Here is a 13900-nt window from a genome sequence, read left to right as displayed (position 1 = left end):
TGTTGTGTGACCAGTCCGTTGTGTTGTGTGACCAGACCGTTGTGTTGTGTTGTGTGACCAGTCCGTTGTGTTGTGTTGTGTGACCAGTCCGTGTTGTGTGACCAGTCCGTTGTGTTGTGTGACCAGACCGTTGTGTTGTGTTGTGTGACCAGTCCGTTGTGTTGTGTGACCAGTCCGTTGTGTTGTGTGACCAGTCCGTTGTGTTGTGTGACCAGTCCGTTGTGTTGTGTGACCAGTCCGTTGTGTTGTGTGACCAGTCCGTTGTGTTGTGTGACCAGTCCTTTGTGTTGTGTTGTGTGACCAGTCCGTTGTGTTGTGTGACCGTTGTGACTCTCTGAGAGCTTGTAAAGATAAAGCCCAGTCAGCTCTATGTGCTGTAAGAACGTCTGCATATATTATCCTAGATTAACACAAGATTGAAGTTATACTGAGGTGGAACCAGATAGCTTTTTTTCTGGGGTGGCTGGGTTGTTTTTGTTGTTGTGGTGACAGTCACTAGATTCTAGCTGTTCTGTTTGACAACTCTCTCTCCACCTGGTCGTGTTTCAGCATCGTAGACGTCACTCTCCTTTCTACCGGACTTTTTTTTTTTTACATTTAAAAACGAAATCTACTTGAGGCTGAGTCACAAGGCTGTCTGTCTGTCTGGGGTTCTCCCTTCGTGACTCAGAGGAGACTCAGGTGATTTTCACACCAGCAATAACAGCAGTCACCGCAGCAGTGTGGGGGCATTAGGCTGAGGGACTCTCTTCATCACCACACACCTTTAATTGTTCTGGTCTGTAAACACCTTGCGTCAGTCACACTTACACTCTGACTGATTCACTGTTCTCTGAGGGGGGGAGAGAGAGAGAGAGAGAGAGACAGAGAGAGAGAGAGAGAGAGAGAGAGAGAGAGAGAGAGAGAGAGAGAGGGAGACAGACAGAGAGAGACAGAGAGAGACAGAGAGAGAGAGACAGAGAGAGACAGAGACAAAGACACACAGAGAGAGACAGAGAGAGAGGGAGAGAGAGAGAGAGAGACAGAGAGAGAGGGAGAGAGAGAGAGAGAGGGGGGAGAGAGGAAAAAAGAGCACTGAAGGAGAAAGGTGTTGAGAAGCAGAACAGACGGACCATGAGACTGGTGTGTTTGGTCCTTACGTGCCTGGCGGCGCTGTGCTTGGCGGGCAGCGTGAGCAGCATGTCCACCTGTAAGACTCTGGACCTGGAGCTGGTTAAGAAGAAACGCATCGAGGCGATCAGGGGACAGATCCTCTCCAAGCTGAGGATGCCCAAGGAGCCGGAGGAGGAGCAGGCGGGAGCAGGGAAGGAGATCCCTGTAGCGTTGCTCTCTCTCTACAACAGCACCGTGGAGCTCAGTGAGGAGCAGAAACTACAGCCACAGCCCACCACACACACACTGGATGAAGAGGAGGAGTACTTCGCCAAGGAGGTCCACAAGTTCACCATGAAGCAGGGTTAGTAGAGAGAATGACGCACACTGTCAAACACACACTGTCACACACACACACATATACATACAAACAGATATAGACACACACATATACATACAAACAGATATACACACACACACAATAATACAAACGCACACACACACGCACACAAACACACACACTGTCACACACACACACATATACATACAAACAGATATTCACACACACACATATATACAAACACACACACACACGCACACACACACAGTCACGCACACACATGCGCACATACACTCTCACGCACACACACGCGCACACACACTCTCACGCACACACACAGACTTGAGACCTCAAATCTACCGGTGTAATTACTACTGTAATTACTACTACTACTATTACTACTAACACACACACACACCATATACACACACACCATACACACACCCACCATATACACACACACACACCATATACACACACACCATATACACACACACACCATATACACACCACACACCATACACACACACACCATATACACACACACCATATACACACACACCATATACACACCCACCATATACACACACACACACACACACCATATACACACACACACCATATACACACACACCATATACACACCACACACACCATATACACACACCATATACACATACACACCATATACACACACACCATATACACACACCCACCATATACACACACACCATATACACACCACACACACCATATACACACACACACACCATATACACACACACACACCATATACACACACACCATATACACACACCCACCATATACACACACACCATATACACACCACACACACCATATACACACACACCATATACACACCACACACCATATACACACACACACATATACACACACGCACACACACACACACACACACTGTCACACACACACACATATACATACAAACAGATATACACACACACACATATATACAAACACACACACACACGCACACACACACACACACTGTCACGCACACACATACGCACATACACTCTCACGCACACACATGCGCACACACACTCTCACGCACACACACAGACTTGAGACCTCAGATCTACCGGTGTAATTACTACACGAAGACACACACACACCATATACACACACACCATATACACACACACACCATATACACACACACACACACCATATACACACACACACACCATATACACACACACACACCATATACACACACACCATATACACACCATGTACACACCATATACACACCATATACACACACACACACACACATATGCACACCACACACATACAAACAGATATACACACACACATATACATACAAACAGATATGCACACACACACATATATACAAACACACACACACACACTGTCACGCACACACATACGCACATACACTCTCACGCACACACACGCGCACACACACTCTCACGCACACACACAGACTTGAGACCTCAGATATACCGGTGTAATTACTACACGAAGACACACACACACCATATACACACACACCATATACACACACACCATATACACACACACACCATATACACACACACCATATACACACACACACACCATATACACACACACCATATACACACACACACACCATATACACACACACCATATACACACACACACCATATACACACACACCATATACACACACACACACCATATACACACACACCATATACACACACACACCATGTACACACACACCATATACACACACACACCATATACACACCATATACACACCATATACACACCATATACACACCATATACACACCATACACACACACACACACACACACACACACATATGCACACCACACACACACACACATATACACACACACACATATGCACACCATATACACACACACACAAATACACACACACATACGAACACATATACATATAAACAGATATACACACACACACACACACACACACACACACACACACACACACACACACACACACACACACACACACACACATACATACATACATACATACATAATTTACATAGGTATTCAGACCCTTCTCAATGAGACTCGAAATTGAGATCAGGTGCATCCTGTTTCTATTGATCATCCTTGAGATGTTTCTACATCTTGATTGGAGTCCACCTGTGGTAAATTCAATTGATTGGACATGATTTGGAAAGACACACACCTGTCTATATAAGGTCCCACAGTTGACAGTGCATGTCAGAGCAAAAACCAAACCATGAGGTTGAAGGAATTGTCCGTAGAGCTCCGAGACAGGATTGTGTCGAGGCACAGATCTGGGGAAGGGTACCAAAACATTTCTGCAGCATTTAAGGTCCACAAATGGGGGAGAAGAGTCCTGGTCAGGGAGGTGACCATGAACCCAGTGGTCACTCTGAAAGAGCTCCAGAGTTCCTCTATGGAGATGGGAGAACCTTCCAGAAGGACAACCATCTCTGCAGCACCACAATCAGGTCTTTATGGTAGAGTGGCCAGATGGAAGCCACTTTAGTAAAAAGCACATGACAGCCCGCTTGGAGTTTTCCAAAAGACACCTAAATAAACTCAGACCATGACAAACAAGATTCTCTGGTCTGAACTGAGCAAAGTATAGAGAGATCCTTGATGAAAACCTGCTCCAGAGCGCTCAGGACCTCAGACTGGGGGCGAAGGTTCATCATCCAACAGGACAACGACCCTAAGCACACAGCCAAGACAACGCAGGAGTGACTTTGGGACAAGTCTCTGAATGTCCTTGAGTAGCCCAGCCAGAACCCGGACTTGAACCTGATCGAACATCTCTGGAGAGACCTGAAAATATCTGTGCAGCGACACTCCCCATCCAACCTGACAGAGCTTGAGAGGATCTGCAGAGAAGAATGGGAGAAACTCCCCAAATACAGGTGTGCCAAGCTTGTAGCGTCATACCCAAGAAGACTTGAGGCTGGAATCGCTGCCAAAGGTGTTCAACAAAGTCCTGAGTAAAGGGTCTGAATACTTATTTAAATGTGATATTTCATTTTTTTTTTATTTTATAAATTAGCTAAAATTTCTAAAAACCTGTTTTAGCTTTTGATGTGGGAAAAAAACAATACAATCAATTTTAGAATAAGGCTGCAATGTAACAAAATGTGGAAAAGTCAAGGGGTCTGAATACTTTCTGAATGCACTGTATACACACACACATCCATATATATACACACACACACACACACACATCCATATATATATACACACACACACACACACACACACACACACACACACACACACACACACACACACACACACACACACACACACACACACACACACACACACACACATCCATATATACACACACACACACACACACACATCCATATATACACACACACACACACACACACACACACACACACACACACACACACACACACACACACACACATCCATATATACACACACACACACACACACACAGACACACACACACACACACACACACACACACACACACACACACACACACACACACACACACACAAGGGAGGCAGACTGGTTCATTGACAGAGAGGAGCCGGTCATGATTTAATGTATTAACATATTATTAACATATGCCAAAACTCATCCTGTAATTCAAAACAGCTTCCACTCTTATTAACATATGCCAAAATGAACATATTATTAACACATTTCCACTGTGAGCTTCCACTCACTACCACTGGGATTGATTGCTATTGAACCCTTCTACCAATACATTCCCTGAACATGTGTCGAGAAGTGAACGATACAACATGTGTTTCCCTTCGGTTCTGTTAACAAACATCTTCACAGATCAGCAGCGTAATCAGCATCTGTTCCGATGTCTTCTCTCCTGCTATTATTTGAACTGTTGTATTTGTGTCGTGTTCCTGGCATTATGATTTGACTCAACACGTTCGTGGTCGGTGCTGGTTGTGAAATCAGACCTCCTCTTCGTGTTCTGTTGGGTTACGTGTTTCTTCTTGTGTTGTTCGTCTAGTGTCATTTTACCTCCTACCGCTGCTTCTCCTCTTCTTTTTCTTCTTCTCCTCTTCTCCTCTTCTTCTCCTCTTCTTCTTGTCCTCCTCTTCTTCTTATCCTCTTCTTCTTCTCCTCTTCTTCTCCTCTTCTATTCCTCCTATTTTTGTCCTCTTCTCTTCTTCTTGTCCTCTTCTCCTCTTCTCTTCTTCTTCTCTTCTTCTTCTCCTGTTCTTATTCTTCTCCTCTTCTTCTTCTCCTCTTCTTCTTCTCCTCTTCTCCTCTTCTCCTCTTCTCCTCTTCTTCTCCTCGTCTCCTCTTCTTCTTGTCCTCTTGTCCTCTTCTCCTCTTCTTCTTCTCCTCTTCTTCTTCTTCTCCTCTTCTTCTTCTCCTCTTCTTCTCCTCTTCTCCTCTTCTTCTTGTCCTCTTCTCTTCTTCTTGTCCTCTTGTCCTCTTCTCCTCTTCTTCTTCTCCTCTTCTTCTTCTCCTCTTCTTCTTCTTCTACTCTTCTTCTTCTCCTCTTCTTCTCTTCTCCTCTTCTTCTTCTCCTCTTCTTCTCCTCTTATCCTCTTCTTCTCCTCTTCTCCTCTTATCCTATTCTCCTCTTCTTCTTCTCCTCTTCTCCTCTTCTTCTTCTCCTCTTCTTCTTGTCCTCTTCTTCTTCTCTTCTTTTTCTCCTCTTCTATTCCTCCTATTTTTGTCCTCTTCTCTTCTTCTTGTCCTCTTCTCCTCTTCTCTTCTTCTTCTCTTCTTCTTCTCCTGTTCTTCTTCTTCTCCTCTTCTTCTTCTCCTCTTCTTCTTCTCCTCTTCTTCTCCTCTTCTCCTCTTCTCCTCTTCTTCTCCTCTTCTCCTCTTCTTCTTGTCCTCTTGTCCTCTTCTCCTCTTCTTCTTCTCCTCTTCTTCTTCTTCTCCTCTTCTTCTTCTCCTCTTCTTCTCCTCTTCTCCTCTTCTTCTTGTCCTCTTCTCTTCTTCTTGTCCTCTTGTCCTCTTCTCCTCTTCTTCTTCTCCTCTTCTTCTTCTCCTCTTCTTCTTCTTCTACTCTTCTTCTTCTCCTCTTCTTCTCTTCTCCTCTTCTTCTTCTCCTCTTCTTCTCCTCTTATCCTCTTCTTCTCCTCTTCTCCTCTTATCCTATTCTCCTCTTCTTCTTCTCCTCTTCTCCTCTTCTTCTTCTCCTCTTCTTCTTGTCCTCTTCTTCTTCTCTTCTTTTTCTCCTCTTCTTCTCCCCTTCTTCTTCTCCCCTTCTTCTCTTCTCCTATTCTCCTCTTCTTCTCTTCTTCTTCTATTCTTCTTCTCCTCTTCTTCTTCTCCTCTTCTTCTTCTCTTCTCTTCTTCTTGTCCACTTCTTCTTCTTCTCCTCCTCTTCTTCTTGTCCTCTTCTTCTCTTCTCCTCTTCTTCTTCTTCTTGTCCACTTCTTCTTCTTCTCTTCTCCTCTTCTTCTTGTCCTCTTCTTCTCTTCTCCTCTTCTTCTTCTTCTTGTCCACTTCTTCTTCTTCTCTTCTCCTCTTCTTCTTGTCCTCTTATTCTCTTCTCCTCTTCTTCTTCTCTTCTCTTCTTCTTGTCCACTTCTTCTTCTTCTCCCCTGCTTCTCTTCTCCTCTTCTTCTCTTCTTCTACTCTTCTTCTTCTCCTCTTCTTCTTCTCCTCTTCTTCTCCTCTTCTCTTCTTCTCCTCTTCTTCTCTTGTCCTTTTCTTCTCTTCTCCTCTTCTTCTTGTCCACTTCTTCTCTTCTCCTCTTCTTCTTGTCCACTTCTTCTCTTCTCCTCTTATTCTTCTTCTCCTCTTCTTCTTCTCTTCTTCTTCTCCTCCTCTTATCTTCTTCTTGTCCTCTTCTTCTTCTTCTCTTCTCCTCTTCTTCTCTTCTCCTCTTCTTCTCTTCTCCTCTTCTTCTTCTTCTCTGCTTTTTCTTCTCCTCTTCTTCTTCTCCTCTTCTTCTCCTCTTCTCTTCTTCTCCTCTTCTTCTCTTGTCCTTTTCTTCTCTTCTCCTCTTCTCCTCTTCTTCTTCTCCTATTCTCCCCTTCTCTTCTTCTCCTCTTCTCCTCTTCTTCTCTTCTTCTCCTCTTCTTCTCTTCTTCTCCTCTTCTTCTCCTCATCTTCTTCTCTTCTTCTCCTCCTCTTCTTCTCTTCTTCTCCTCTTCTCTTCTTCTCCTCTTCTTCTCTTCTTCTTCTCCCTTTCTTCTCCTCTTCTCTTCTTCTCCTCTTCTTCTCTTCTTCTTCTCCCTTTCTTCTCCTCCTCTTCTTCGTCTCCTCTTCTTTCCCTCTTCTTATTCTCTTCTTCTTCTTCTTTTCCTCTTCTCCTCTTCTCTGCTCAGCCATCCTCTATTTTTCACCTGATCTCGTCCTCTTATCAACTACTTCTAAAGACAGTTAGGGTTAGATAGATGTCCTGTCTCTAAAGACAGAGTTAGGGTTAGGGTTAGATAGATGTCCTGTCTCTAAAGACAGAGTTAGGGTAGGGGGTTATATAGATGTCCTGTCTCTAAAGACAAAGTTAGGGTTAGGGTTAGATAGATGTCCTGTCTCTAAAGACAGAGTTAGGGTAGGGGGTTATATAGATGTCCTGTCTCTAAAGACAAAGTTAGGGTTAGGGTTAGATAGATGTCCTGTCTCTAAAGACAAAGTTATGGTTAGGATTAGATAGATGTCCTGTCTCTAAAGACAGAGTTAGGGTTAGATACAGTAGATGTCCTGTGTTGAGCAGTGAACATAGACCAACAGGAAGAACAAACACTAGAGAAGACAGGGAATGTTGTTCTGCTGAGATGAACACCAAATAACAGCGTATCACTAATGGGGGTAGAAGAGGAGGATGGAGAGAAGAAGGGTAAGAGTAGAAATCTTTCTGCTCATTCTCTCTGTTCTCTCTAATCTCTCTCTCTCTCTCCCTCGGGGTAGGGGGTTTCCTGTAACGTGAGTGTTGGGTTCTCCCTTCACTGCTCTGTCACTTATTCCCTCTCTCCCTCCCTCTCTCCCTCCCTCTCTCCCTCCCTCTCTCCCCCCTCGTGTTATTATCAGTGTGTTTGGGACAGGGCAGCTTGGCAGGGACAGGAAGGAAGGCGATAGGGAAGCTAGGCTGCTCTGGGAGATGGTTTGTCAATGACTCAGATCCGCTAGACTTGGTGCCCAAAGGGAGTCTTGGTTTCCTCCTAACAGTACCTTTGCTGTGCAGAACACAACCGAACATCCGGATTCCACTCTGCTCCTTAACTGAGATGTTTACTGGACAACCCAACGACTTTGTCGACCTCCAGTGTGTGTGTGTGTGTGTGTGTGTGTGTGTGTGTGTGTGTGTGTGTGTGTGTGTGTGTGTGTGTGTGTGTGTGTGCGTGTGCGTGTGTGCGTGTGTGAGCGCTGAGAGAGAAGGAATTGTTAGATAATCATTGGGGAGATTGAGGACAGTACGACTACCAGTTTGTTGCATGCTGGTTAGATCTACAGCATCTCGTCAAAAGATCACAAGGATCAGACAGACTCATTAAGATAAGAGCATAAGGGAGGAACTGAATGACACAATCACTTTCACATCTTCATCATCATTATCATCAGCTAAAGCCAAATGATAGCTATAGGGAATCTTTGTTCCCCTGATGGCTATAGGGAAGCCTTGTAACCCTGATGGCTATAGGGAAGCCTTGTAACCCTGATGGCTATAGGGAAGCCTTGTAACCCTGATGGCTATAGGGAAGCCTTGTTACCCTGATGACTATAGGGAAGCCTTGTTAACCTGATGGCTATAGGGAAGCCTTGTAACCCTGATGGCTATAGGGAAGCCTTGTTAACCTGATGGCTATAGGGAAGCCTTGTTAACCTGATGGCTATAGGGAAGCCTTGTAACCCTGATGGCTATAGGGAAGCATTGTTACCCTGATGGCTATAGGGAAGCCACCTGATGGCTATAGGGAAGCCTTGTTACCCTGATGGCTATAGGGAAGCCACCTGATGGCTATAGGGAAGCCTTGTTACCCTGATGGCTATAGGGAAGCCTTGTTACCCTGATGGCTATAGGGAAGCCTTGTTACCCTGATGGCTATAGGGAAGCTTTGTTACCCTGATGGCTATAGGGAAGCCTTGTAACCCTGATGGCTATAGGGAAGCCTTGTTACCCTGATGGCTATAGGGAAGCTTTGTTACCCTGATGGCTATAGGGAAACTTTGTAACCCTGATGGCTATAGGGAAGCCTTGTTACCCTGATGGCTATAGGGAAGCATTGTTACCCTGATGGCTATAGGGAAGCCTTGTTAACCTGATGGCTATAGGGACGCCTTGTTACCCTGATGGCTATAGGGAAGCCTTGTTACCCTGATGGCTATAGGGAAGCATTGTTACCCTGATGGCTATAGGGAAGCCACCTGATGGCTATAGGGAAGCCTTGTAAACCTGATGGCTATAGGGAAGCCTTGTTACCCTGATGGCTATAGGGAAGCCACCTGATGGCTATAGGGAAGCCTTGTAACCCTGATGGCTATAGGGAAGCTTTGTTACCCTGATGGCTATAGGGAAGCCTTGTAACCCTGATGGCTATAGGGAATCCTTGTTACCCTGATGGCTATAGGGAAGCTTTGTTACCCTGATGGCTATAGGGAAACTTTGTAACCCTGATGGCTATAGGGAAGCCTTGTTACCCTGATGGCTATAGGGAAGCATTGTTACCCTGATGGCTATAGGGAAGCCTTGTAAACCTGATGGCTATAGGGAAGCCTTGTTACCCTGATGGCTATAGGGAAGCCACCTGATGGCTATAGGGAAGCCTTGTTACCCTGATGGCTATAGGGAAGCCCTGTAACCCTGATGGCTATATGGAAGCCTTGTAACCCTGATGGCTATAGGGAAGCCTTGTTAACCTGATGGCTATAGGGAAGCCTTGTTACCCTGATGGCTTTAGGGAAGCATTGTTACCCTGATGGCTATAGGGAAGCCTTGTTACCCTGATGGCTATAGGAAGCCTTGTTACCCTGATGGCTCTAGGGAATCTTTGTTACCCTGATGGCTATAGGGAAGCCTTGTTACCCTGATGGCTATAGGGAAGCCTTGTTAACCTGATGGCTATAGGGAAGCCTTGTTACCCTGATGGCTATAGGGAAGCCTTGTTACCCTGATGGCTATAGGGAAGCATTGTTACCCTGGTGGCTATAGGGAAGCCACCTGATGGCTATAGGGAAGCCTTGTAAACCTGATGGCTATAGGGAAGCCTTGTTACCCTGATGGCTATAGGGAAGCCTTGTTACCCTGATGGCTATAGGGAATCCACCTGATGGCTATAGGGAAACCTTGTTACCCTGATGGCTATAGGGAAGCATTGTTACCCTGATGGCTATAGGGAAGCATTGTTACCCTGATGGCTATAGGGAAGCCACCTGATGGCTATAGGGAAGCCTTGTTACCCTGATGGCTATAGGGAAGCCACCTGATGGCTATAGGGAAGCCTTGTTACCCTGATGGCTATAGGGAAGCCTTGTTACCCTGATGGCTATAGGGAAGCCTTGTTACCCTGATGGCTATAGGGAAGCTTTGTTACCCTGATGGCTATAGGGAAGCCTTGTAACCCTGATGGCTATAGGGAAGCCTTGTTACCCTGATGGCTATAGGGAAGCTTTGTTACCCTGATGGCTATAGGGAAACTTTGTAACCCTGATGGCTATAGGGAAGCCTTGTTACCCTGATGGCTATAGGGAAGCATTGTTACCCTGATGGCTATAGGGAAGCCTTGTTAACCTGATGGCTATAGGGACGCCTTGTTACCCTGATGGCTATAGGGAAGCCTTGTTACCCTGATGGCTATAGGGAAGCATTGTTACCCTGATGGCTATAGGGAAGCCACCTGATGGCTATAGGGAAGCCTTGTAAACCTGATGGCTATAGGGAAGCCTTGTTACCCTGATGGCTATAGGGAAGCCACCTGATGGCTATAGGGAAGCCTTGTAACCCTGATGGCTATAGGGAAGCTTTGTTACCCTGATGGCTATAGGGAAGCCTTGTAACCCTGATGGCTATAGGGAATCCTTGTTACCCTGATGGCTATAGGGAAGCTTTGTTACCCTGATGGCTATAGGGAAACTTTGTAACCCTGATGGCTATAGGGAAGCCTTGTTACCCTGATGGCTATAGGGAAGCATTGTTACCCTGATGGCTATAGGGAAGCCTTGTAAACCTGATGGCTATAGGGAAGCCTTGTTACCCTGATGGCTATAGGGAAGCCACCTGATGGCTATAGGGAAGCCTTGTTACCCTGATGGCTATAGGGAAGCCCTGTAACCCTGATGGCTATATGGAAGCCTTGTAACCCTGATGGCTATAGGGAAGCCTTGTTAACCTGATGGCTATAGGGAAGCCTTGTTACCCTGATGGCTTTAGGGAAGCATTGTTACCCTGATGGCTATAGGGAAGCCTTGTTACCCTGATGGCTATAGGAAGCCTTGTTACCCTGATGGCTCTAGGGAATCTTTGTTACCCTGATGGCTATAGGGAAGCCTTGTTACCCTGATGGCTATAGGGAAGCCTTGTTAACCTGATGGCTATAGGGAAGCCTTGTTACCCTGATGGCTATAGGGAAGCCTTGTTACCCTGATGGCTATAGGGAAGCATTGTTACCCTGGTGGCTATAGGGAAGCCACCTGATGGCTATAGGGAAGCCTTGTAAACCTGATGGCTATAGGGAAGCCTTGTTACCCTGATGGCTATAGGGAAGCCTTGTTACCCTGATGGCTATAGGGAATCCACCTGATGGCTATAGGGAAACCTTGTTACCCTGATGGCTATAGGGAAGCATTGTTACCCTGATGGCTATAGGGAAGCCTTGTTAACCTGATGGCTATAGGGACGCCTTGTTACCCTGATGGCTATAGGGAAGCCTTGTTACCCTGATGGCTATAGGGAAGCATTGTTACCCTGATGGCTATAGGGAAGCCACCTGATGGCTATAGGGAAGCCTTGTAAACCTGATGGCTATAGGGAAGCCTTGTTACCCTGATGGCTATAGGGAAGCCACCTGATGGCTATAGGGAAGCCTTGTAACCCTGATGGCTATAGGGAAGCTTTGTTACCCTGATGGCTATAGGGAAGCCTTGTAACCCTGATGGCTATAGGGAAGCCTTGTTACCCTGATGGCTATAGGGAAGCTTTGTTACCCTGATGGCTATAGGGAAACTTTGTAACCCTGATGGCTATAGGGAAGCCTTGTTACCCTGATGGCTATAGGGAAGCATTGTTACCCTGATGGCTATAGGTAAGACTTGTAAACCTGATGGCTATAGGGAAGCCTTGTTACCCTGATGGCTATAGGGAAGCCACCTGATGGCTCTAGGGAAGCCTTGTTACCCTGATGGCTATAGGGAAGCCCTGTAACCCTGATGGCTATATGGAAGCCTTGTAACCCTGATGGCTATAGGGAAGCCTTGTTAACCTGATGGCTATAGGGAAGCCTTGTTACCCTGATGGCTTTAGGGAAGCATTGTTACCCTGATGGCTATAGGGAAGCCTTGTTACCCTGATGGCTATAGGAAGCCTTGTTACCCTGATGGCTCTAGGGAATCTTTGTTACCATGATGGTTATAGGGAAGCCTTGTTACCCTGATGGCTATAGGGAAGCCTTGTTACCCTGATGGCTATAGGGAAGCCTTGTTACCCTGATGGCTATAGGGAAGCCTTGTTACCCTGATGGCTATAGGGAAGCATTGTTACCCTGGTGGCTATAGGGAAGCCACCTGATGGCTATAGGGAAGCCTTGTAAACCTGATGGCTATAGGGAAGCCTTGTTACCCTGATGGCTATAGGGAAGCCTTGTTACCCTGATGGCTATAGGGAATCCACCTGATGGCTATAGGGAAGCCTTGTTACCCTGATGGCTATAGGGAAGCCAAGGTAACCTCTGGTGCCTATAGGGAAGTCACCTGATGGCTAAAGGGAAGCCTTGTAACCCTGATGGCTATAGGGAAGCCTTGTAACCCTTATGGCTATAGGGAAGCCCTGTAACCTCTGATGGCTATAGGGAAGCCTTGTAACCCTGGTGGCTATAGGGAAGCCATGTAACCCTGGTGGCTATAGGGAAGCCAACTGATGGCTATAGGGAAGCTTTGTAACCCTGGTGGCTATAGGGAAGCCAACTGATGGCTATAGGGAAGCCGTGTAACCCTTATGACTTTAGGGAAGTCACTTGATGGCTATAGCGAAGTCACCTGATGGCTATAGGGAAGCCTTGTAACCCTGGTGCATATAGGGAAGCCTTGTAACCCTGATGCCTATAGGGAAGCCTTGTAACCCTGGTGCCTATAGGGAAGCCTTGTAACCCTGGTACCTATAGGGAAGCCTTGTAGCCCTGGCGCCTATAGGGAAGCCTTGTAACCCTGGTACCTATAGGGAAGCCTTGTAACCCTGGTGCATATAGGGAAGCCTTGAACCCTGGTGCCTATATGGAAGCCTTGTAACCCTGGTAACCCTGGAA

At 46.1% G+C, this 13900-nt stretch overlaps 1 protein-coding gene across 1 annotated transcript in view; it reads left to right on the top strand.

Moving 5' to 3' along the window:
* Positions 1–956: 956 nt before the first annotated feature.
* The window catches only part of tgfb1a (transforming growth factor, beta 1a), a 43012-nt gene continuing 30068 nt past the window's right edge, over positions 957–13900 (top strand). Inside the window, exon 1 of the mRNA XM_036961610.1 lies at positions 957–1456. Coding sequence (XP_036817505.1) covers positions 1114–1456 — 343 coding nt within the window. The 5' untranslated portion in view covers positions 957–1113. The remainder of the gene's footprint in view (positions 1457–13900) is intronic.

This window comes from Oncorhynchus mykiss, chromosome 24, assembly GCF_013265735.2.
Source record: "Oncorhynchus mykiss isolate Arlee chromosome 24, USDA_OmykA_1.1, whole genome shotgun sequence".
Taxonomy (NCBI): Eukaryota; Metazoa; Chordata; class Actinopteri; order Salmoniformes; family Salmonidae; genus Oncorhynchus; species Oncorhynchus mykiss.
Note: the sequence above shows the minus strand (reverse complement) of the source record. Positions and strands in the feature narration are given on the sequence as shown.